This window comes from Megachile rotundata, chromosome 2 (genome assembly GCF_050947335.1).
Source record: "Megachile rotundata isolate GNS110a chromosome 2, iyMegRotu1, whole genome shotgun sequence".
Classification (NCBI taxonomy): Eukaryota; Metazoa; Arthropoda; class Insecta; order Hymenoptera; family Megachilidae; genus Megachile; species Megachile rotundata.
Window position 1 is genome coordinate 17,600,244 of NC_134984.1, and position 27,102 is coordinate 17,627,345.

General features: G+C 37.9%; 1 protein-coding gene across 5 annotated transcripts in view; it reads right to left on the bottom strand.

The window, feature by feature from the left end:
- Fas2 (neural cell adhesion molecule fasciclin 2) overlaps positions 1–27,102 on the bottom strand; it is a 152,413-nt gene that overhangs the window by 9,347 nt on the left and 115,964 nt on the right. Inside the window, exons 1-8 of one of the 5 annotated variants that reach the window (XM_076528904.1) lie at positions 26,812–26,952; positions 25,748–25,913; positions 23,987–24,010; positions 19,720–19,889; positions 18,729–18,994; positions 17,103–18,159; positions 16,063–16,515; positions 8,980–15,325 (exon numbers count right to left, since the gene is read on the bottom strand). In XM_076528904.1, the coding sequence (XP_076385019.1) occupies positions 15,213–15,325; positions 16,063–16,515; positions 17,103–18,159; positions 18,729–18,994; positions 19,720–19,889; positions 23,987–24,010; positions 25,748–25,913; positions 26,812–26,902 (2,340 nt within the window). In that variant the 5' untranslated portion in view covers positions 26,903–26,952 and the 3' untranslated portion in view covers positions 8,980–15,212. Of the gene's footprint in view, positions 1–8,979; positions 15,326–16,062; positions 16,516–17,102; positions 18,160–18,728; positions 18,995–19,719; positions 19,890–23,986; positions 24,011–25,747; positions 25,914–26,811; positions 26,954–27,102 lie in introns of those variants that run through there. The other 4 variants (XM_076528901.1, XM_076528903.1, XM_076528902.1 and 1 more) reach the window with 4 other exon arrangements.

The window sequence follows — 27,102 nt, forward strand, 5'->3', positions numbered from 1 at the left end:
GCGTGTAGAATCAACGATGGTTGAACAAGCGATAAAGAGGAAGCGTGTTGTTAAAAAATAGAAGTAAAATTGTGCAAAAGACATGTACATATACAATGTATATAATATACCACAAGCACGAGAAAACATAGCTAATAAGAACACAGGCAACCAGAAGGGTGGTGCTGTCCTTCTGTCGGTGATAAAGGGTGGTGCTGACAAAGCTCAAGGAAGGGGGAAGAAAGCTCATTCGCTACCTTTCTCTCCCGGTTGTTAGTTAATTTTTTTTCTACGCGTCACTAATCTAAATGTGCTACCTTCACACAGAAAGCCTTTCCATTGAGTGCTTCTTTACTTTCTCTCCCACTCTCACGCTCGCTTTTTGGCTTGAAATGTCAACAGGGACTACTACGATATACATTATCGCTCGAAAGTATCTGATCATAATTAAAATTAGTTATCAATGTGATCATTAATAATATTTCATTCAATCAAATTTCGTATATACATACATTTATTGTGTAACATGTAACATGTGATAATTGATTAGACATTGAATGAGTTATCTTTAGTAATAATTAAAATAATTCTTCTTAACAATTAGAAAAAGTTCTAATAATAATTCAAATGTTTCTACATTCGCCTTCAGAGAAAATAGATAACTTCGTACAAAATTTTCTGAATGAAAAAATAGATTCTTATTATATCGCCACCTTTGAGGACCACAACCCAACTGTGTAATATTACACATTTCAGTAAAGTGTTCAAACTTTGAACTGGTTAAATTTTTGCCTAACTCGAACATTGCCAGTTGCAAGAGTTAGTGACGTCAGTGGCGATATAATGAGAGTCCATTAATCAAACACTATTTCATCAAGCATATGATCAAATAGTTTTGAGCGGTACTGTAGATTATACTTAGCAGATGTACACGTTACACCGTCGTTTTTCTTCAGTACCTGAGAATATTTACCGTCTTTTTTCCAAGCATCTCGCATCCTCGTGTTTTATTATTCGATTTCTTTACTTCTTTTTGTTAAACGGGTGAGCGGAAAATGAACGAGACGGCCGGGAAAGAAACCATCTCAAATTGTTCTGCCCGCTCGCTCGAATTTTCTACTGTGCCTCTTAACCCCTCGAAACAGCCCTTACATATTCCATATTCATGCTGACACGAAACTACTCTCTGTATTTCTCTCTCGGATTTAAATTTTCAGAATTGTCATTTTCAATCAGTTAAATTAAACTTCATAAAACTAAGAATTTCTTATTTCATAAGTAAGAAAAATTTCATATTATTTTTTATTGGTTAACCGAGCTGTTCGATAGACTCTCGTTATATTGCCAAAAAGCAGCTGAGGAAAATTCATGTCTCATCAACGAAAAAGTTTTGGTTGATTGTACTGACTGATTTTGGAGTCTGACTGAAACATGCAATATAACGAGAGCCCACTGTACTGTATCTACAAACGATTTTATTTTTTAAAAATCTCAGAACTTTTCTGATGAACTTCATCGATTGTAAAGTCACATTGTAATTTCCATGTTCAAACTGATTTTGGAGTCTAACTGAAACATGCAATATAACGAGAGTCCACTGTACTGTATCTACAAACGATTTTATTTTTTAAAAATCTCAGAACTTTTCTGATGAACTTCATCGATTGTAAAGTCACATTGTAATTTCCACTTTCTGACTGATTTTGGAGTCTAACTAAAACATGTAATATAATGAGAGTCCACTTTGTATCCATAAACGATTTTATTTTTTAAAATTCTCAGGACTTTTTTGCTGAACTTCATCGACTGCAAAGTCGAAAGAAAATTAGAACAAAATTGAAGGGCTATTAAGGGGTTAATCAGCGCTGAAGTTAAGATACGCAGAATCCCTATATCTACACGTATGGTTAAATCTAAATAATTGCCGAATCTTCAATGCTCATCTCCCATCGGAAAACTCTTGGATTCCTGCGGGAGCGGAAACAATTTGAAGGTGGCTTCTCCTTAGGCTGATTCATTGGTATTGTATTTCTTAAACACTCACAATTATATATATTTCCGTACGTCATATTTACAATAATTGTTTCACAAGGAAACCGTGTGTGTTTATCCTCGTCATATATATATTTATATAATACGAACGTGTATATATATTAGGCACTAGGCTAGCACATTATTCTTGCACGCATTTAAACCTTATCTCTTGTCTATTCATATGTATATATACGTTCTGTACATGCACACGTGTACATCGTAAAAGGATTCACAAGCTTTACCTCGTTTACATGTACTCATTCAAACACAGTTGGAATTTGTAAATCTAAACGCTGGACCTAACACGTGTAACATTGTATTTCTTTCTTGCCTGTTTATTCGTTGTAAATTTCTTTATCTATTCATATTTATACGTACGTGGACATATCGCGTACGGATCGCGAGTGTGTTAACCTGTTAACTGGGTTCGAATATGATAATTAAAGTATCGTAATAGAAAGCGAACGAAGAAGTCACTTTTTTACAAAAGTGAAACTTTCCTTTTAATATAAGAATTGATACAATTAAAGGCACAAATCTTTTGACAAACGTTATACCGTCGTGAGACTTAACTTTCAACTGACGAGTCAGTCCCGATTAACAGGTTAGGAAGCATTCCGATGGAATACTTGTGCTTAATACGTAACACTGTTTTTTGTATACTTTTAGTAACATTTTATGTTTATAGTACATTGTGGGTGCAACGTAGGTTCACTTTGGTTAGGGGAGAGGGCGTCCATCTTGAAAGATAGGGAAATCCGAGGAGGGTCAAGGGACAATTCCCTATTTCACAGTCTTATACATTAAATTTTTCAATTCATAAATTTTTCTAATTTTCACATTTCCGAACTCTCATACCTCAAATTTTCTGATTTTCCCAAATTTCTAAATTTCTAAAACTCCATATATTTTAATTTCCACATTCTTAACTTTTCACACCCCAAATTCCCATATTTTCCAAATTCCAAAATTTCTAAAATTCCACATATCGCATTTTCCACGTTCTCAACCTCTCACACCTCAAATTTCTCCATCCCCCAAATTCCAAAATTTCTGAAATCCCACATGTTATAATTTCCACGCTCTCGACTTCTCACGCCCCAAGTTCCCTCGTTTCCCAAATTCCAAAATTTCTAAAATTCCACATATAGTCATTTCCACATTCCCAAACTCTCACACCCCAAATTTCCCCATTCCTCAAATTCCAAAATTTCTGAAATCCCACATATTGTAATTTCCATGTTCTGGAACCCTCACACCCCAAATTCCTTCATTCCCCAAATTCCAAAATTTCTAAAATCCCACATATTCTAAATTCCACATTCCCAAACTCTCACATCCCAAATTTCCCCATTCCTCAAATTCCAAAATTTCTGAAATCCCACATATTGTAATTTCCATGTTCTAGAACTCTCACACCCCAAATTCCAAAATTCCTAAAATCTCACATATTGTTATTTCCACATTCCCAAACTCTCACACCCCAAATTTCCTTATTCCCCAAATACCAAAATTCCCCAAATTCTCAAACTCTCAAATCTCCACATTCTCAACTTCTACACCCCCAAATACAAAAACCTTCAAATTCCAAAACCCCAACTTTCCGAAATATAGACAAACCCTAAAACCAACATTCGTCCGAATAAACCTTGGCCTACATTTCCACCTACACTTTCCCTACACCCCAAATCCCTAGGGAAATCAACCCTCGATGTCGTATTTATTAAACAAAATTCAAATTTTGCCACGAACTAATTAAACACACCACGAAGATATTTTATTCAATGTTCAGTGTTTCTATTCATGTCCTCTAGTCTGTCAAATACATAGAGGTTATTCCGCGAAAGTAAGGATCGTTTCAGCGTAGACGGTGATCATTTCGAGTCGTCATTAAAGGAAAAAGGCAGAAAAGAAATCGTAGCTATCGGTGTACTGCGATTGACAGGGTCTTTTCTGGCTTGTTATTAGTACGCGCTGTTACGTGGGTATAGGTGGCATTGCGGAGAGAAATATCCGATACACGAGGGGGTTGAAAGAAGTGACGTGCCTCGGTGAAATGAATAAAAGGTAAAATTGTGAACAGCGAAAATGGTGACTGTGAATGGTAACGGATTTCGAAACTGGAAACAATTTTTACAGGATTTTTTATCTACTGAGGGTGAAACTGTTTTTGAGGGAAACGGTTTACAGTTTGATGTAATATAGGGACGTTTGAAGAGATATAGCGATTTAGTACTACTTTATTTTTTACAGTGTTTGTTGAAGAAATGTTTTTTTACCCTCTCTGAAGTATTTTTAGACTCAAAAATATTTGTTGTCGAAGATATTTTTATACTTGGAAATACTTCTTTATCTCGTCAAGGGTGAAATTTTAGCTTGAAACGAAATTGTCTTGAAATGAAATTGTCTTTCAATGAATTTGTCTTGAAATAAAATTTTGTCTTGAACGTGGATATTAGTAAAGGTAGGTCTTCAACTTCTTTATGACCTCAATTTTTTTCTTAATAGAATTGTGTCTATATTAGTTAGGTATGTGATTAATTTTTAAAAGAATTGAATCTATAACACATAGCTATCTGAAGGTGCAAGGTCTTCGCCCTTCAGATCTTTAAACTGTTGCACGTACCAAAGAAAATTGTAAAAATGAAATCAAGTCGCAAATAGAACTAAACTTATGAGAACGAAAGAATTGAAGCTGAATGAAAATGAAATTTAACCTTGAAATTTGAGAAGCGAGTCTACCAAACGCGTCATCCACAAATTATCTCCGTCAGATACCCTTGGAACAAGGTTACGAAGCCGATTTAAATAACGAATAATACGTATGATAATTGCACGGTTTCTTTAGAACGTCAGATTCCGTATAGACTATTTTCGTTCGCCATTTAAATTGCAAATCCGAATAACGTAACGAACGAGGGAAATCGCGATGCAACAGCGAGAGACAATTTTCGACGTCCACGGGATAAGAATCTTCCAGGAAGGTGGCACTCGAGGTACGATTGCGTTATCGCGAGTTACCACGGCTAGAATATAACCATGTGCCACCCTCCAAAATAGATTCACGGCTCTCGACATTGCACCATGCACTTCATATTGCGAATGCAGCTCCCTCGGTGATCTCTCTTTCTCTTTACCGATGCTTTCGTTGGAAACGACTATTTATAACTGTACCTCTGTTCCGAAATGAACAGAGAGTTTCTCGAACGGATTTATACGGGAATTTTACTGGTGAAAGTATTAGCTAATCGGGGTCCTTTGTTGCTGATGTCAAAGATATTTTACAACTTCACGATATAAATAATAATTTTGACGTTCTTGAAGAAAAGCATTTTTGTAGGAAATTTAAGATGTGATCTAATTTTTGAGCCACGAAGAAAAATCGTATTGGAGGAACAGTTTAAAAAAATGATTTATAATGTCTCATATATAGCGATTTAATTTTTGAGCCACAAAGAAAAATTGTATTGAAAGAACAGTTTAAAAAAATTTTTTATAATATGTCTCATATATAGCGATTTAATTTTTGAGCCACAAAGAAAAATTGTATTGAAAGAACAGTTTAAAAAAATTGTTTATAATATGTCTCATATATAGCGATTTAATTTTTGAGCCACAAAGAAAAGTTGTATTGAAAGAACAGTTTAAACAAATGTTTTATAATATGTCTCATATGTAGCGATTTAATTTTTGAGCCACAAAGAAAAATTGTATTGAAAGAACAGTTTTAAAAAAATTTTTTATAATATGTCTCACATATGTGGATTTAATTTTTGAGCTATAAAGAAAAATTATATTGGAAGAATAGCTTTAAAAAACGTCATTAACATGTCTCACACATGCCAATTTAATTTTTGTGCCGCGAAGAAAAATCGTATTGAAAGAACAGCTTTAAAAAAATGTTATTAATATGTCTCACATATGTCGATTTAATTTTTGAGCCACAAGGAAAAATCGTATTGGAAGAGCAATTTTAAAAAAATGTTATTAAAGTGTCTCACATATGTCGATTTCCACTGTGACAGTCAGAGTTACTGCAGAATCAATGTCGACAACATACAAATTTTAAAAGAAGGTAAAAACCATATGAAATAAATATGGAGATATGAATAAAGAACAAGAGTAATTCAAATGACCATATAAGTGTACCAAAGATCTAACAGTTCATGTCATAACACTAACCAGCTAATAATTTTAAATAAAAAATCAGGTAATTTCTCATCTCCATAAAAGTTCCCATCAAGAAAAGTATCAGAACAAATTTTGCAATTAAAATGAAGCTCGTGAAGTGGTCATTGGAAGCAGTATTGTAAGAGGTGGCAATAACAGGAAGAAGTCAGCAGTAGATTAAGAAAAAGAAGTTCAGTATTATTCGTCGTTTCTCGACGATTTGATCGCGACAACACGTCTTTTGTGCTCGGAACACTTTCATCCAGCATCGGCGCTTCTTCGCGCCTTCGGAAGCGAGGGTCAGAGAAGCTCTTGAACGAGCCATTTGCATCCTCCTCGAAATTATCTCTCGTCGACGCCGGGTTTCCTGATCTCCCGACTGAAACAGTTCTCGCGATGCGCCGTGCTTTAACTCGTAAAATTGCATCGTCTCGAACGGAAAGCAAGAACGCACGAGCAAGACGAGAGATCGAACCGTGAAACAGGTTGCCAGTTCGTCGAGGTTCTTGCTCTGTTATAACTTCCAACGATGCCTCGAGAGAGTTTTAATTGCGTTACAGTCGAACCATTATCCCCAGTTATGCCGATTAATCCCGGAATCTGCTTTCTATCCGCGAGGTTTAATCTTTCGACGGAGGGAAAATAAACATCTTTCGTGATCTCCCTTTACACGATCTGAACGTTGCTAAATATTCAGATCATTTACCTATGATTTGATGAACTTCAGGGGAATTTTATAAATTTCATAAACATGGATTGAGTCGGAAAGAAATTTTGTAATTTGTGAATTTGGAATTTGAGGAATTTCGGAATGTGAAAATTTTGGGGTTTGGGGAATTTGAAAATTTGACAACTTGGAATTTGTGCGAATTCCAAGATGAAAGAATGAGAAAATTTGGAAATGCAATAATTTAGAAATTTATAAATTACAGCTATTGAAGCTTCAGAAATTTAGGGATGAAGAAATTTGAGGGTTTCTGAATTCAAGAGTTTGTAGGGTTGAAAGTTAAAAAATTGAAAGCAGCGATTAATGAGACAATTACAGCTAATTTGCATAAATTTCCTCCCCCTATCGGTACTTTCCCTAGGGAACATTATCGTGTGCGGTTCGAGTCTGTCATTCCAAGCAGCACGCGAGCGTACCATTTATTTGCCATAAAAAGCAAGTGTCCATTAACACCGTATCAATGCGAACAGCTTGATACACAGCGATCCAACGGTTTTATCACACGAGAATCGTCTGGCGTCCCTAGGGCGACTCTTTTGCAGCTCGAAGCGTAGTAATTCTCGAGCAAAATATCTGCGAACAGGGGAAAAAGGGGGCTCCGTTCGCGAGGCTCACGGTCCAAGCAATCTCGATGCCCGTTTCTCTCTCCGAAAACGATTTAACTTCGACAAAATTACATTAGAACACGCTCGAATCGATTCCCATTCTAATGGAGCTGGACGCTCAAACCTCTCTGCTACAAATTAAGAGGGCTCCTCCTCCTCCTCTGTCCGTTGGCTCTCGTTCAACAAAGCTCGGTAGATCGATTCGCGAAAAAAAAGGAAAGAAACGAAAGAGTTTTCGTGAGCAGAGACGATTATTTCGTCCCGTACCCTCGTCGGTTTCCTCTCCTCTCTGTTTCGAGCCTATTGTCGACGAGAAACGCTTCGCGCGTCGACGAGCACACGCTTTTCGGCGCGAAAGAAAACGCTCCTCGTAGCTCGCTTCAGTTTGCCTCTCGCGACACGCCGCTTACCGGAAGCTCGTTTCGCAGCACTTGCACAACCGGAAGCGCGAGCTACACCGCCATCGCGATCACGTGGTTCCGGGAAACAAGAGGTTCGTTTCGGAGCAGCTCGTTATCTATTGCTTCTTCAACCTTCACTGCCCACTTCATCTTTTCTTTCTTACTAGATTTTTCTTATTTGCTGTTATGAATCACTTTTTTCGTATTAGTTCGATTTTTGTGGATTTTTGGCGATTTTATGGACAAGGTATGTTGAATTTGGACTGAAGTTCTTTGTTGCTTGTTTGCTTTTGTTGCTTTGTTTGTTACTTTATTATTGTTATAAATTGTTAGTGAATGAATATAATTGTATGTTAATGTGAGGCATTATGTTTAAAAGTAGTACTTTTATCTTTCAAAATATAAGGTACTAATTTTATTATTTTTTAAAATAATATCCATGTGATTCAACCTTAAAAAAGACAAGCTTTGATCAGAACACCTGATGAATAACAAAGTGAATTTATTTCTGAATTCTACACCCCTTGTTCACAAAATTGTACATCGCATAAAGAAGTAGCAAGATGTATTGAAACGTGAAAGAATTAATTAGTTAAAAATTATTGAAACGTCAATTGTGATATTAAATATTAGATATGAGATTCTTTTTACCCTAATAAAAGTATTAATATTTAATATTTGATGATTTATGCAACGTGTACGCGTCAAGTGTGGTCCATAAGCAAAATGGCGGCTTGGACCCATTCACATAAGTCCACATTCCTCGAGAAAATTTTAATGTAACATCTCAGCAGATATAACATTCAGTAATTAAAAATTACTGCAAAATTGTCTAAATTAATCTTCATATTTCAGGAGTAAAATTTAGATTTGAAACTACCAATGAAACTTTAAAATTCCACTGAACCAAACTCTTGCAAAGTACACGAAGACTCGAACACTCCTCCGCCATTTTGTTTAAAGAAAACGAAGAACACGTAAGAAGCGAAGAACACGTAAATGAATTTCCTGCAAATTCGTGAAGGAGTTCGATATATCGAGGTGTCGAATAAAAGTCGTCCACTTAATTTGAAGTTTAATTAATCTAACGGATACAATATAAAATAAAAGTATACCCGCTTCTACTCGGAACCACATTTTCACGTCTCTCGAATCTGTCAAGATTCCTCGTCTAACGTTTAAGTATATAATACATAGAAATGTACATTCGTCGTTCTATCACTCTCAAGATTTTAGGCCAGCCTGGATTCATCGATCACTTAAAACGATCAAGCATACAGCACTCCTGTCTTTATCTTACGGTTGAGTCAGCATACACGAAATATAACCCTTTACGGTTCGTTTACATGAACGTAAACGCGAAGCCACACGAACGCCCAGCACGCGACAGTTAAATTGTGAAATGCCATTCATTTTCGTAGAAGCACGAGAGAGCCTCGTAACAACGTTCTATTCATAGAAAGCCTGATGGATCGTACGTACATGTTTCTTACGTAGATCCTCCGGTTATTATGTTCGCCGGTCATGTAACCCGTTATAATATTCCTTTACGAGCAACGAAAATCTATTTTTACCATCTATAAAATTTTACGACCCTCGATTGAAATTGTGCTTATGTTTCACGAAATCTTCTTTTGGGTACATCAAATTTTATGGTAATCTTTGTTCTTTAACTTTGAATGTCACTTTCGGTAATGCTTGTTTACATTTTGTTTTGCTATTTTAGATCCGTAAAATTTTATGCCAATGTTCATTTTTCGATATTTATATGTATGGCTGTTTTTATTTTCACGAAGTTGTTTCTTTTTAATAATGGCCACGTTTTTTGGACCTACTTTTACGTCTGTCTTTGTATTTTGAAACCTAGTTCCTTTTTAAGGATGGTCATTTTAGGAAATGAAATTTTGTCCTGTTTGAATATATAAAATTTTATATCTGTGTTTTTTAATTTGGGGTTCTATGTATTTTTAAAGGAGGTCATATTTTTAGAAAATGAAATTTTGTTCTGCTATTTTGGATTCGTAAAATTTTATGTCAATCTGTATTTTTTAAATTTGGACTTCTGTTTTTTTTAACGATAGTCATATTTTTGAGAAATTTAATATAGATCCATGAAATTTTATGTCAAGCTTTATTTTTTAACTCGAGGTATTTATGTTCCTTCTTTACTAACGGTCACGTTTTTAGGAAATGAAATTTTAGTTCAAATTTTACATCAATATTTAACTTCTGATATTTACGATCTGTTTTTTACTGCGGTCACGTTATCGAATAAAACTTGTGCGTTGTCTAACTCTGTAAAAACATTACAAACGGATATTGTAAATGCGTATATAAAAATAAACCGTACAGGTTTATTTTCACAAAAACTATCCTGCAAAACTCCACACAACATCAAATTCAATCTACTGTAAAAATACTGCATAAAAAACGTGGTGTAAATAATTGTGCGAAAATATACTGTCAGATCATTTGTGATCTTCAAAATACGTTACGTATATTGTCACCAAAAAAGCATGTATCAAAGACCCATCGCACTTTCCGAGGTAACTAAAAGTTTTATGTACTAGCACTAATTTTACAAAATTAAAAAAAAATGCATCATCGCTTTTCGAGCATTCGTGCAGCTTCCTCCTAACTTTCGTTGCACCTAGAAACACACTCACAGACTTTGTTTACATACAATCGCAATGTTACATGGATTAATCCCTCAAGATACAAAGGTACGTGGCGTGTTCGAATGATAGTGTATGTGTTTGTCGCCAACAAAATTTATTCGAAAGACACTGTATTGACGTAACTAAAGTCGTATTTATTTAAGGAAAATAGGACTCTTAGGACCTGCTAATAATTTTCTAGTTTAGAAATTTATAAAAATTCTAATAGTTAATTTTTAAATTTGGTTATATCGTAAATTGTATATAAACTTAATTTTCCTGCTTCTAATTATTTTGTTACATTCGAGATATTTAATTAAATTAAATATTTTCAAATTTTTAAAATTTTGTCTCAATTTTTTAATATAGGAAATTTTTAAGTTTAGAAGTTTTCATCGAATTTTAGTAATAAAGTGACGTTTTGTTAATTTTAACTGTATACTATTGAATGCAAAATAATTTGCGAGGTCCACCAGCCAGTTACGTCAATGCATGCCACTCGAACGAAACGGAAGGAAACTGAAGTGAACATAAAAGAGAAGAAATCAAAACACAAAAAAAGAATCGGCAACTGAAAATACAAGCGCATGCCATGCGATTAAAATGTCTAACATCTAAGAACCCAGGCAAGTGAGCTAAACGCAAGGGATTCAAGTTCGACGACCCTGTCGCAAACTGTGTTTATTATCGATCCTCAAGTGCACAGCTAATAAGGAAACGTTTCTTTTTACTGCGCCATTAAAATTTTGTACTCATTCGATATATCAGTTATGACGATTTAGGTTAAGATCTTGCAATTGGAAACTATATTTCACTCTATGAAACATAAATGATGTCCAATTAATCATGTAACTTTACAATAAAAATATTTTTCATAATTTTTAATGAACCACCTTAAAAGTTCTTGCAGTTTGTAAAACTGAAGGTGGGTGACATAAAAAAATTACAAAGCGATGTAGATATTGATCAGTAATATTTCTGCAATCTTTTGACAAAGTGTTTCACAGGTTTGAAAAAGGTATGTTATTTTCCGACACGAAAGTGAGAAATGTTTCCTTGCAAGGACCATTTGTATTTGATGCACGGACGACAGAGTCTTCGTAACTTGGAATCAATGTTCCTTCTGTAGCACCCGTTTCTCTTTCACTCGAACGGAAATTCCGCCTATATGAACAATATACACACAATAATTTTGGCGACGTATCTGACGACGATAATGGTGACAATGGTGACGATAATACTAACGGTAATTACGGTAATACGTGTATACAATAGGGATACATCAGTAATTAATTTAAACACGATTATAATATCATAACGACGACGGTGACGATAATAATATTGTAATTATAGTAAATTAAAGTAGCAGCTTTGTGACGCCTTGATGATACAATAACAATAGTAATAATGGTAAATAACGCTAATAGCAACGGTGAAATTAAAGATAATCAATAATTATAATAATAATAATAATCGTAATCATAACACACATCATGCGCACTAAAACACGTATGGTCCAAGAGCTAATCAAGCAGTACTAAGTAAATTTGATGATCTGATTTTTCCCAGAAATGAATTTAAAAAAATATAATAAACAAAGGCAAGAAAACATATACAAATTACACAAGAGGAGAGAAAAAATCGTATGCAATCGGCTGAAATGAACCCAACTAAGAAACTAATGTTTAGCCGCAATCTAAGGTGTTTGATTATTTGAACGAAAAAAAATTTTCGGCGTGCTCCCGTTTCGTGCTGATGCTCTCAGGTCTCGTTTTTTGCTCGCGGATCATTCGTGTACTCGATGATCGTCTGTCCTCGCGAGTGGGTGTATGGGGGTGGTTTTCGTGTCAAGGGTTGAAACCACTGTGCGGACTTCAAAATGAGAAATAATCTATAGAATAATTTTCTTAATAATTTGGACAGTATGAACTTTACACTGCTATTTCCTAATCGAAGCTTTGACTATGAGTTTCGAATACTGACATGTTAGAAGAGAAACAAAATGGCGGCGCTCGAGTTACAATGACAACATTTTATCTCACGCACATATTTTATTTTGCACTTCTAACATGTTAATAATGAAAGCTAACAACACTTGACAGAATAAAAATTTAAGAAAATTAATAAGAATAATTATTTTTTAGGAAAACTATGAAAGTTGTCATTCTGAAGTCAGCAGACTGGTTTATCTCCTTTAAAAGGTTCACGAAGCGATTTAAGTATCTGCAAGATCTTTGGCTCTAAAACGTAGGCGCGTTCGAATTGTCAATTAACTCGAAAAAAAAAGAAAAAAGAAAGTACAGAACTCGATCGACGCGCACAGTTCGGGGAAACGGATTTTTCTGCGATTTCCGTCGCTTGGAACGGACATCCGTCAGACTCGGCTCGATAAATCCTCGTTGCAAAATCAGACCGCAATAATCGCGAAAAAATTTCCTCTCGAAAAATATTTGTACTCTACGAAACAAACCTCCGGTGAACACGATTTCCCCCTTTTTGGAAGTGAACAGAAATCGTACCTCGAAATGTAGAAATTCTTAATTTTATCGATACACTGTCCAACGATTTACATACATTTCTATACTCACTACGCGTCTTTTTCAATAGAACTTTGATTACGAACAAACTGTTATTTGTTATGCAATTATATTGCAAGAGAGAATTTATTTAAACTTAGAGAATTTTATTTTAATTATTTTCAATAAGGTTAATATCAGAAACGTTCACATAGTTTTTATGAAGAAGAATAAATTTTGAACCACAGTGTAATATATTGAACTAGCACTTTAAAAGTAAAAGAAGATATAATAAATATAATTTAAGTGTAAAGCAATTGAGAATTTAAGCTTAATTTGATGAATTGTGTTTTAGTGAGATTCAAATTTCGCGCGCTGCGTCTTCCAAACATGGCTGCGCCGTCTTCCACTGAATCACCTCGCAGATTCAGTGCTCAAGAAACTAGCAGGAAATTCTGTAAAACGCACAGTGTGTATAGAAATGAAATAAAGAAAGTTGAAGTTTGTTGGACCGTGTTATCCGAGCACACCCTCCCTCTCCTACCTCGGGTTCTAACACTAGGCATTTGGCAATTTAAGGCAGTAAGTCTTAGGCCAATAAAGCCTTTCGCTAACGCAGATCCGTTTGCTCGCGCAGATACTCTTTGACGTTGCAGAATCACGCTCAAGAATGCTTATATTAATTGTTCTTCGAAGTGGAAGCACTTGTCTCAGCCTCCATAATTCAAGTAAAATGGTCATTTAGTATTGCAATCGTCATCGTTATCGTATCTGGCGACAGATAAACGCGAATCCTCGAAACCACCAAAGTTTTAAACCTCAGTAATGGCAGAAACGTATCGGCATCGGTAACTGACGAACATTTAACACTTTGACGGCCAGACAGTTTTATGGAATCTACATTTACAATTTTACGAGTCGTTTTACGCGCAAACAGAGCTTTAACCCTTGAACGACCAATATGAATTTCATTTCGCATTCTTTGCGCTTCAAAGGTTTAGTCTAATTTTAATCGAGGTCTGGTATCGAATGTAAACTTTCGGTTTACATTTGATTAACTTCGGGTTTACAACTGACCCAGTTCTGTCGCTCGAGGGTTAACGATACCGTTTTATTAATAAATACGTATTCTGATTGTTATTAATAATTTCTAAGCTACGTGTTACAGTCTCACGGTAAATGTATTTAATGAACTAGGCAATGGTAGACGCTAACATCGTATTATACTTGAAATGTTCTATTCATTCTATTACTTCTTGATTCAATTATCGATCTGTAATTGCTACGACCGCTACACAGTGATCACACGGTAAATAAGTCACGAAACGTGACGGTGGCTGTCAAAGTGTTAACGAAGTGTACAGTAGCGAGCACGGTAGGCTTCCGTTGGAGAACGGCGATATAGGGAAGGGTGGCTTACGACTCTCAAAATTTTTTAATTTTAATTTTTCAACTTTCATATCGAGAAAGTTAGAGGCTCAGGAATTTGTTCACAAATTCCCAAGTTAAATTTCTAAATTTCTAAATTTTTGTATTCAAAAGAGGGAGTTCTAAATTTCCTTATTCAAAAATTTCGAAATTTAGAAATGCCTATATGCAAAAATTTGTGAACTTTCTGTAGGAATTTACAGCTCTTGGAATTCATAAATCTGTAAATTGGATCAAGAAATGGCGGACCCTCCCCTTGGCCTCTAATTAAAGGAAGCCTACGTCGCACCCGAGTGTACCAAGATGAACAAACGCTTCGCACCTCTCCTCTGTCCAGCAAAAACCGAAAAAACTTTCTCACTATCGCAAAACTCGTCAACGAACCCACTTATATCCGCTAATATAACCCACATTATCTCACGGAATGTTGTGCACCGGTTTGACTCACTTTACAACACCGCTCTTCTGATATTTGACGAGGTGTTTTCTACGCGTTCGAGAAAAAAAAAGTATAGAAAAATCTCGACCGAACGTATATACACGCGAGAAGTGTTTCGTCTCCTGTCCATCATGTGTGTTCCTCGGTGTATGCCCGACAGGATAATCATACGCATTAGCACTTCTAACGTGTACCACTAAACGGATTTATCAGAGCAGTGAATAGTGTTTTTTTATTGTATTCTGTTTTATTATTTTTAAATGGCTAGGATTAGGATCGTTATTGCTGTGGCAATGGCGCTGACGTCGAGCTTGCGAGTACCTCCAGCGGAAGTATCTAAATTGTAGTCCACATTGGGGCGCGTAGATTCTGAATGATAAAAAGTGACTTGTAGAAGGATCGTTTTGTTGTGTCTTGATGTTTTGTTAAATGGGAGGGATATCTAACGAGGAATGTTAAGAAAATTATACACGTTGATTTTGATGTGCCCTTTTATCGTGATACGATACTCAAATGTCAACTCGAAATCCTATTCTACAATTTAATATTCGAGCATCGTACGAGAAAAGGATGAAAATCAACGTCTATCACTTGCTAAATATTCCTTGCACGCCTAGATGCCCACCAAGATTCTCTACATGACAGTTTCTCTAAAATCGCATTGCTTCTACAAGGGTCAAGGGGACTGAGGATTCTCCCGTTTCGATATTTTCTCGAAACGAAATATCCTTAGTTGAACGTGAACGTTCGTCGAGAACTCGTCTCGATGCAAAAATAATCGAAAATACCTCAATGACCCTTTTCCCTCCTCCTTGAGTGAACAAAAACAGAGGCGAATAAAGTTGGTCTTTCTCCTCAAATGAAAAAAAAAATAAATAAATAAACAGGAGAACAACATATCAGTCGGTGCAATAGCCTCGTGCACATATAATCAAAAAACGTTTCAAAGAGGAAAAAATATACGACTTGATAAAAAGGGGGCACTAATACCGTCGTGAAGGTGTTGGAACACGACGAATAAAAAAAAAATAGAAAAAAAAATATGGAACGTGTTTCGCGTATCGAGTCGTTTTTCTATGGGATGCGAACAAAATAGAGAAACTTACCCCTGGCGGTTTTGAACTTGGCCGAGCCAGCTTTGCTGAAACCCATCGCGTTGTGCGCCTTCAATTCCACCACGTAAAATTTGTCCGAATAAAGGTTCTTCACCCAATGGCTCACCCTGCCGGCGCTCCTCAAATCCTCCGTTCGACACGTCTCTTCTAACGTCTCCCATTCGCTGGCGACACGTTGTATCTGGCAATATTTGATTTGGTACATGTCGATGGGTTCCCCGTTGTCGGCGGGTTTCGTCCATCTCAATTCGTATTGGTTGTTGTACATCGACACGTCGTACTCGGAACCCGCTGTTATGATCTTTGGTTCGTTCGGGAATGTCCTGACGGGCGTCATCTGCGAGTGATAACCACCCCAGTTTCCTAGACCCACCACGTTCCTGGCTGCGAATCGGAACTCGTAGGAGGTTTGCGGCTTCAAATCTTCTAGCACGTACATGGAGTCTAGAACGAGCGAACAGAGGACAGTGATTACGGGGTCTTTACGCTGTTTCGTGATTAAATGTCAGTTTAATCCTTTCTGCGCTGGAAGTCTTCGGCGCTCTGATCTGGGCTATTGTTCGATTAAGCTGTTTCTATCGCTACGCTTATTGTATCTATTGTGTGAAAGTTCTCTAGGATCTTTAACAGAATCTTAATGTTAAGAGGATCTTAATGTTATACCTATCTGTTTCGTCTTAGATTCCTGTACCTTATCTTTAAGTAACTCACTGAATAAACCTTATGTTAATGTTTAAGAACATTAACTGGTAAACCTTATATTAATGTTCTTAAAAGTATACCTATTTAACCCTTGACTAATAAAGAGTCTCGTGACACACATTACACTTCAGATACAACAAATTATATTCTGAGATCAATTCACATAATCCCTGAATTCAAAGTACACCTAACAGTTCAATTCTCCTCATTTATCTGAACATTGCAGCATTAGCTTTAACTTAACTTTCAAAGGGGTTAAAAGAGTGCCCACTTCAAATCATAAAATTATGATTTGAATATAATGGAATAGTTGAATAAATTTTACTTACTGACAGACCAAGTTTTGTTCTTAGCCTCCATCCAAGTCTGACTGCTCTCCTTGTACTGCACGGTGATGGTCCGCAAGGGCAGTTCAGGTTGAGTGGGTGGTAGAACCAGCTCGAACTTGATGGTGGTCGCGGTGATCTCCACCATCTTCGCCTGCAGTATTTCGCCCGGCTTGGTAGCTTCTCTGAGCTCTATATTGTGCTCCCGCGTTCCGTGCGCATTCGAGGCGATACACTTGTAAGTGGTGTAATACCGTTTGTCGAGCGGTACGATCATCAACGTGGAGTACGGACCATTGCCCAGCTGCTTGATCATGTTATCGTTGTCGATCTTCTGATCTCCGTGCACGGTCCATCGTATCGTGGCATTCGGTATGCTCTCAGCGATGCAGCTGATGTTCACTTGCCTCTGCTCCCAGGACCAGACGGTCGCGTTCGGCATGGAGGCGAACGACGGTGGAAACTCGACCGTCAGATGACCGTTTCTGCGGGCTTCACCTCCGGCGTTTTGCGCGATGCACTCGTAAAGGCCGTCATTCGATCTGAGAGACTCTCGAATCGTCAGAGTACCCACAGTCTCCCCGGTGATGTCGTCCGCGCTGTTCGTCAGGACGATCCTGTCGTCGTCGAGCTGCGCACCCTTCGAGTACGGCTTCTCGGACGTGTGTTTTCGGAACGTGACCTGCGGGGGCGGTCGTCCGAAAGCTTTGCAGATCAAACTCGCCTCCTTGTCCTGCACCACGGTGCTGTTCAGGAACTCCATGATCTTCGGTTTCACTATCACGTTCACCTTGATGTTCGTATTCGCGGTGCCCGCCGCGTTCGTCGCTGTGCACTGGTACTCGCCCGCGTCCTCCCGGTTCACGTTCTTGATCGTCAACACGCCCGTGTCCGCGTCGACTGTGAACCGCTCCGCGGTCGACAGGTTCTGCTGGGTCAGCGATTTCACCCATGTGAATTTTGGAGGCGGCTTGCCGTGAGCCCTGCACTGGATGCTCGCGTCTTCCCCTTCGATTATGTTCGGGCTGGACAACTCCTCCACGGTGGGCCGCACGTGCACCTGTTGGGGATGCAAGGGTTGATACCTGTGGTAACTCGGAATAATTGGCATATTCGCCCATTTTCGGATAATCCGTATTTAGAGGGGAATAATTTTGCAGGCTGGTAATTGACACTTCGACTGACAAGTTCTCAAGTGTTAATGTACTTTCGTTAGGACAGAAATAGTTCTGTCGATATGACCTGTAGGTTTTCTTATTCTGAATACAGAAATTTAAAAATATGTGACAACTTCCATGTTCTGAGTGACTTAACTAGGACTGCTATTTAACTACCAACAAAATACGTACTGAATTTAATCCAACGAATTTACAATCTAGTAAAAATATCAAACCTTCAAATTTCGCAAATAAAAAAATCTAATTCGTACAAAACTTGAACGAGGAACTTGAAAGTAATCATAATAGAATAGAAAGTAAATAATAGTTTGATAATTGTTGCCAATGAACATTCATCAAGTACGATTTAGACACAAACGCTAAGCTATCACGCTAACGCAAAAGACACAGCACTCAACAGTCTGAGTAGACAGAACTTTTCGACAGGCTTGATATATTGCATGAAACGTACCTCGACTCGAATAGCTCGTTCTTTGAGCTCTCCCGTAGTCAGTACCGATGCACGACAAGTGTAGGTGCCGTCGTCAGATTCTTGAACGTTCTTGATCTTCAGGGCATACGGTTCTATAATGTAGCGCTCGTTCGTCTTAATTAATTCACCGTTGTACAGCCAGTCGACCGAGGGCGAAGGTCTTGCCCGCACTTTACACTGAATAGCGAAATCATCTCCCAGAATGGGATATTGATTGAGGGGTGCATTGTCCCAAGTGATCGCCACTGCAACAGTAATTATTTTTCCTATCTCTTCCTACCATTCGTCGTGTTTTCCTATATTAGATCTCGCCAGCGATTTTTGTGAAAATATGACGAATTTTAAGTTACTACCCTTGCATTGTAGGTTTACCCTGCAATCTGGGAAATTTTTTAGAAAATTGAATAAATATGCAAACTTAATAGCTGGAATTATTTTTTTCTATTTGTGTATGTTGTTAAAATGCAACCCCGTGCCGTACTTTGTTGAGTTTGAGTTCGAACATGATTTTTAAGTAATGCTTCAAAGTAATACCTTAATTTGAAGTTTATGTCCAATTGATGTTTAATTATTTGCATAGTCAAGGTTTACTGAGTTGACATAATATTTCATTACTTGTTTCATTGTAGCAGTTCTGTCACATCTGACAAACTGCTGACCATACAGCAAGGGATTAACGAACCAACGTAAAGTTTGTATATAATCATGTATGTTTGCTACTTAAAACTATAAAAAAATATATTCATCCTAAAACTTATTCATCTTCTATTCAGCAAGTTTCCAGATTAATACTCGAATTCGACACAAGTTCCTTAAACGAATACAATCTGCAGAATGGATCATGAATCAGAGAGCTAACACTTTATTAAAAAGAAAATGGAATAATACCGCGAACATTGAAGAATGGTTTCCGAAGATTGAACGAAAACCGATAAGTACAAAGTTCAATATTATGGAAATTTCTACTCACCTATGGTTTCGATCGTCACGGACTTCTGCAGATCAATTGTGTCCGCATAATTGGCTTTGCACCTGTATTTCCCTGCTTGTTCCTCTTGCAACGAATTGAAGAACAACGACAAGCTCTTATCCTGGTGGAATTCGGTGTACATCGGTGGTTTTGTGTGTCCGGAGAAAGTGCTACACGGAATAATTGAACGGAATGATGAGATGTTTGGACGGTGTTGTTGCAAATCGGCTCGGTGTTTCGAAATATTTTAAATTCCTGATTTTGTCACGATGTGAATTTTTGTATCGAACTAAACTCGAATTTTTAAGTAGGTATTTTTTGCAAAATTTTCTGTTTGCTTTTCAATAAAAACTAATGTCGTAAATATATCAATGTACCAATCAGAAGAGACTAGAAAGGTGAAATGTTTAAACCAGTATTTTCGCAAAAACGAATAAATACGAAAGCAGTATTTTTTCAATTAAAAAAGAAATGAAAAACCACCATAATTCAGTGATGATACCAGAAATGATTACGAGCCGAAAATTGTAGATGTATCAATCGAGCACTATTACCGGCAATAAACAACACTTGAGCAAATATTTTCCAATCAACCGTAGCCTCGATGAAGGCCATAAACCGTGAACAATAACTAATCCGTATTCTAACGCGAAACACCGTGCCGATATCGGTGAAATATCACTATGTGACTATAGAGAGGGGGTTAAGGGGGTGTGAGAATGGTACACGCAGTGAACAACGGTGGCTGCATCGAATTCGAATCGATGGCGTGGGATCGAGAAGTGGTCGTAATCGATCGACCTTAATTCTCGACGTAAGGGTCAGATCGAACACGAAGAACACACCTCGTTGAATTCTCTGTTTGGATCCCACGCCAGCAACGAGGACCAGCAATTTCTGTTCTGTCGCTCGTGTTCCGAGCGACGAACGGGGGTGGGTGGCGGGGAGATAAACTGGTACAAACGAGACGCATTCACATGAATTCACACAATTTAACAACACTGCATGACAGAGTACGGTTGCGGAGATAAGGTCCAGGCGGATGCTGAATCGAGTCGTAATGAATAGTTTCGATGCGAATTCGAACGCCCCCGTCAGCAACGATACGCTCTAATGAACCCTTTCGATTAGGTAATGCGAGATACCCGTCGATCTAAGAATGGGGAAAAAGGAGTGGCGGTGATTATGGTTAAGTTGGTGGTTTCAGGTGCAATTAGCTTTAGGTATACTGCAGAACAACCTAAGAGAACCTGGTTTGATATACTGATCCACCATGTAGGGTGGTATATGTGGGGTTTGAGATATGGATTTGATATATAAGGGGTTTCATTTTTAGATATTTTTTACGAGCCTCCAGATCTTCAAATTTCTAAAGTTTCAAATTGCTGAACTCCCAAATCTTCAAAGCCCTAAATTTCCACATGTCCAACCCTTTACGTCCCCAGATTTCTAAATCCTCAAATTCCTAAGCTTCAAAATCCTCTAATGCTCAAAGTCCCATATGTCCAACCCTCTAAATATCCAAATTTTGAAATACCCAAATTTTCACGTGTCTAACCCTCTAAATCCCCAAATTGCTAAATTCCCAAATTCTCAAATCCCCAAATTTTTATGTGTCCAACCCTCTACATCCCCAAACTCCTAAACTCCTAAATCTTGAAATCCCCAAATTTCCACGTGTCCAACCCTTTAATTCCCAAAATTCCTAAATTTCCAAATCCTCAAATCCCCAAATTTACACGTGTCCAACCCTCTAAATCCCCAAATTCCTAAATTCCCAAATCCTCAAATCCCCAAATTTCCACGTGTCCAACTCTCCACACCCCGAAATTCCTAAATTTCCAAATCCTCAAATCCCCAAATTTCCACGTGTCCAACTTTCCACACCCCCAAATTCCTAAATTTCCAAATCTTCAAATCCCCAAATTTCCACGTGTCCACCCCTCTAATTCCCCAAATCCCTAAATTCCCAAATTCTCAAATTCCCAAATTTCCACGTGTCCAACTTTCCACACCCCCAAATTCCTAAATTTCCAAATCTTCAAATCCCCAAATTTCCACGTGTCCACCCCTCTAATTCCCCAAATCCCTAAATTCCCAAATTCTCAAATTCCCAAATTTCCACGTGTCCAACTTTCCACACCCCCAAACTTCTAAACTCCCAAATCTCGAAATCCCCAAATTTCCACGTGTCCACCCCTCTAATTCCCCAAATCCCTAAATTCCCAAATTCTCAAATCCCCAAATTTCCGCGTGTCCAACTCTCCACACCCCCAAATTCCTAAATTTCCAAATCTTCAAATCCCCATATTTCCACGTGTCCACCCCTCTAAACCCCCAAATTCCAAAACTCTCAAATCCGCAAATTCCCACACATCCAACCCTCTAAATCCCCACCTTTCAACATCCCCAAATTCCCCAATTTGCACCCTCAAATCCACACCTGTCCCTAATCATACCTGCAACGACCAAATCACCGCCACAAACGAAAAACTGTACACCGGCCAATAAAGGCCATTCTGCACGTGATGTGTGCCTGGATATATTGAGATGTGTATGCAGCAGTGTTAGTCCGACGATTATGCAATAATACCCTTTCTTCTTCCCTAATCGGAAACACGATCCGTAAGTAGGATTAATGAAACGGTTCTCGGGCCGGTACACGCGTCCGTCGTTGAATTTATCGGCCATTACTCGCCACGAGGAGCGGACATAATTATGCAAATCTCTACGGGGTCCGCGTAATCGAGCAAACACGCGATCCGACGAATCAGTTACCACCGAGGTTAACGCTCGTTTCGACTGTTTGATCGCACGGTTCAATATTTGCAAGACGCTAGCCGCGATATACATTATTTAGCCAAAGGATCGATCCTCATCGCGCAGACTAACACCGGGGTTAGACAGATGATACTGAGCTGTGGATGTGTAGATGGAATGATTATGGTTTCTCGATGTTAACCCTTCGAGTTTCATTACCAATGTTCACTGTGGACCATTGTCGTTGCGTGCGTACATTTTGCAAAATTTGGGTGTTTGGAATATTGAGGACTGGAGAGTTTATGTGTTTGAGGGTCTCTTCGGGGGTCAAGGATTTAGGGACATGGGAATTTGGGTGTGGGGACTCAAGGTTTAGGGTTTAGGATTTGACAGGTATGAAATTCGTAGACTTAATAATGTGAAGAAAGTTTCAGAATAAAAAAAGTATGAAAAATTTGATATTGTAACGCTAAAACTACCAAACCGGTCAAATGACCGCTCCACAAGTTTTCTGTTATAAGGTACATATTTTGGTAAAGTACATTCCTTGAAATCAGCATTGATTTTCATCAAGGTAAAGAATAAATGTGTGTACTAATTTATGTTTCGTCTGTTTATTTATTTTTTAACTTCATTTTTAATTTCAATTTGAGTGCACATTATATGCCGGTAGGTTTAGGGTTAAGTACTTGGTATCCTAGAATGTAGACATTAAAGATTCAGTACAAAAGTATGAACTTTTTGAAACTATGAAATCCAAACAAACTCCATTCCAGATGTGTGGATTTGCAAATGAAACTTTCCGACAAATTCCAAAATCCTGGCCAGTTTTTAACACAACCTATTGCCAACTCCAATAATTTTCCCGGCAAACAAGCTAATCTCCAGCGAAACAAGTATTACCGCAAACAACAATACGATTCCACTTGCATAAAGTTCGTCCGTCCACAGTGAACTTTTGGTAGTAACCCACCTATGTAGGTTGATAGAGCGAAAGGGTTAGGAGAAACAGTGTGATAATGGAGCCACTTAATTGCTCGGTTGGCCTGTTGTTGTCGTTGAGTATCACGCATCCTTTAACGTCTGTTTTAGCGAAGGGTTTTCTTGCCTCGGCAGCAAGGTATACATAGGGAGAGCCAGCGGCGTTGTTCAAATAGAACAGGAAGTCAGTTTGGCCACGGAAGGCGGAAAACTTTCTCGAACAGCTTAATGAGCAACGCTTAGCTAGCAGAACAATCGGGCGGACCTGCAGCAATTAAGAGCTCCAGTGTGCAGGGGGTTGTTGTAGACGTAAATCAGCCGCGGGGTGAGTGGTGCTCTAAGAGATGGGGCAGCCAAGAAAGACAGCGTCTTCTAAGTTGGATAACAGTTCGGGGCTCCAAGAAAGTCCAACAGTGAAAATGTTGGGGATACGATCGCAAAACAATGAGAAAATGGAGGTTCGGTTACGACACTACTTTGGGTGCGTGTTAATGAAATAGTCTTGAATTCAGTTTTGTATACTCGCCTTTCGAGCGGCCAAACGGCCAGTCTGTGTGCAAAACAAGTGACAGAAGTTCGTTATATTAGTGCTGTTGCGTGGGTGTTGGTTCGTGGTCCTAGCTCGGGTGTTATACAAAAAATTTTGTGGAAAAAAAAATTTCTACATGTGTAACTCGAGATTCTTTATTCAATTTGATGTCCAGTTTAATTTGTAAAATTTGAGAATTTTTTATTGTTCAATTTTATTCGAGGTGTGTGTGAATTCGCAGGGGGTGAGGGCATGAAACTTGCAATTTTTTATGGGGCAGCTCCAAAAATGAATTTCAGGTTCATTTAAAAAGTCAAGAGTACACTTTTTCATTTTCTACTCTATTTTGAATAATTAAATTCCAGTATCGAGTAGTTGAACTTTCAATTGGAGTGCAAAATGAAAAAAGGACTTTCTGTTTTTTAAGCTTGAAATGCACTTCCTTGTAAATTTAAAGACTGCACTTAAACATTGGAAGGCAATAAAAAATTCTCAAATTTCTTTATAAATTTTTTTGAATTATGAACTATGACTATGAACGACAATTACATTTCCAGCACAGATATAAATTAATTAAATACACCAATATATATAATAAATTGAAATTGCTTTCCATTCAAAGAAAATATAAAATTGAAAACGAATCTTCGTGAGAAGAATTTGTAATAAAACAGTTGTATAACAAGTTCTTAATTTGAATTTGTAAATCAATACCGAGTTACACATCTCTCGTTTCAATTATCCGCTAAAAGTGGCTCTTTTATTGTCAAAAGAAGCTCAATAGCGTACGCGTCCCTTGCTCGTATATTCTCGTTTGGTCTGACAAACGTTATTTGCACTGTCGCGAATTTCTTTTTTTTTCCACCCTGCTTCTCGCTCTTAACATCGTCGTTTGAATTATAACGCTGCATGTTTCGACGAATCAGTGAAATTTAATAAATCAACGGATCCTCGTTGCTTTCGCGAGTGTTTACAGCTCTCCATATTCGCAGCGACACGACGTTAAAATCAATTTCCTCCCTTTTTTTTAATATAACGGGGATTAAAGTGGTGCAAAGTTTTATTCAATTTGGAGACGTTGAATTATACACAAATTTTAATTGTAGAAAAAGGTAGGTACTTTTGAAATTTTTAGGTTACGAGTTTATAGATTTGTCTTTCGATTTGTGACGTGAGAGATATTGAAATTTAGATATGTTAAAATTTAAACGAGTTTCTATTTATTTGTTTAGAAATGTCAAATTTTTAAATGTACAAATTTATACATTTTTGACATCATCAATAATTTAATAATTTATAAATTGACACATCTAAAAGTTAAAAAATTTAGAAACTCAATATACAAGTTTAACTACAATATACAATATGAATTTACGAATTTAAATATTTAGTGATCTTGAGATACCAATGAGTATATTCATAAGATTAAAATTGCTACCCAAAAATTAATCAGCTCTCATTACAAATTACCAGTTACCAAAAGTTCCCAAAAATTAATCATCTCTCAAAAACTAAATTACCAAAAATGACCTCAAAATCAATCACCAAAAGTAAATCATCAGAAACTCCGTCGAAGTTCAAAAACCCTCCACCCAATCGATCCTCCAATCAATATTCAGTTTAAATAGCCAAATCAGAAGTTGTGGACCTTTGGTCAGAACCCAGTTGCAACGAGAATATACTAACAGCAAGAGACGAAGGTAGCAAGAGGATCCTGGTTAACGATCTACGTAGTTCACATCAAACGGATCTACTCACTTGAGGGACTCGATCGTACGATTCTGTGGATCGAGCCATTGCATATCCTTGATGAGCTTGATGTCGTCGACGTTCGATTTGCATGTCAGGATGATGCTGGACCCGACTGGCTTCGTCTGTGTATCCCCGCTCGGCAGGATCTCCAAGGAAGCCTGCTTCGCGTAAGCTGCAAGCAAAATCGAGACGTGACTGGTCGTTACAATGAAAACAGATCGTTAACGCGTCTAGAACAGACACGGGCTTTCCTTGCACGGAACGGACGCCGGTAATTGCACTTAATTCTGTAATAACGTGTCCTTGCATGTTTGCGTATTTTTATGGACGCAGGACATCGACTCTTTTAACGCTGTTTAACTATTTTATGGGACATCAGGATTTATTGCAAATTTCTTGTAGGATTGTTAGAGAAAAGTATTTATTGGATAGATAGCACTCCTCTATCTCTTGAAGATAGGTTTGGGAGTATTAGGATCAGTAGTGGGAATATCAGGATATGGAGAATGGTTTGTAGGAGTTCTAGGAGGGTTTGGAATTAGGGAGGTTCTCGAGAATACCCAAATTTAAGGTGTTAATGTAGGGACGCTATAGTGATATTACAACCAGAGAGTATTCAGAGCGAAGGGCATTACAGAGATACATAGGTACATAGAGATGTTCAGAGGTAGATAGTTTGGGATTCAGAGGTATGTGCAACTAGGTATTTCATCAAGAGATATTTGAAACTGTTGATCCAAGTCTATAGACAAATTATAAGGCTCAATCGAAGGAGACTTAGGAATACTGCAACATTGCAATCTGTGACTATTGGTAAACAGTTAACCAGACCAACATTGATCAGTAATAAAACATACTTCCCCCAAGAACAACAAAAGAATCAGTTGTTCCAAGACTAAATTTCTACCAAAAGCCTATGAGCTTATCAGGTGAAACCGATTCGCCAGGCCGTGTTAATTAATCGATTTCAGCCTGATCCCGTATCGTTTGCGCGAAACGCAATCAACAATGCATTGTTATCGTATCATCGTGATGGGTGTATATCGATAGGGAGGTTGTAAGCTTCTTACCCGCAGGATCAGTGTCTCGAGGCGGCGGTGTGCCCCGGAACACGTAAACGCACAGCACGGAAATGCAGATCGACGTCTCTGCGGCGCTCATCCTCGAGACATGGCAGATGCCAGGACTGCTTTTACGACTACGACGACGACAACATACGTGCGTCAACTATGAGGACGGAATGCAGCCGGTTATGTCGGCGTGACACGCAACCGGCGTAGGGTGCCCCGTCGGTACGCACAACAGGAAGCCAGAATTAAGCTAATTAATCGTGACGAGCGAAAGTACGGAATTGGACTAAC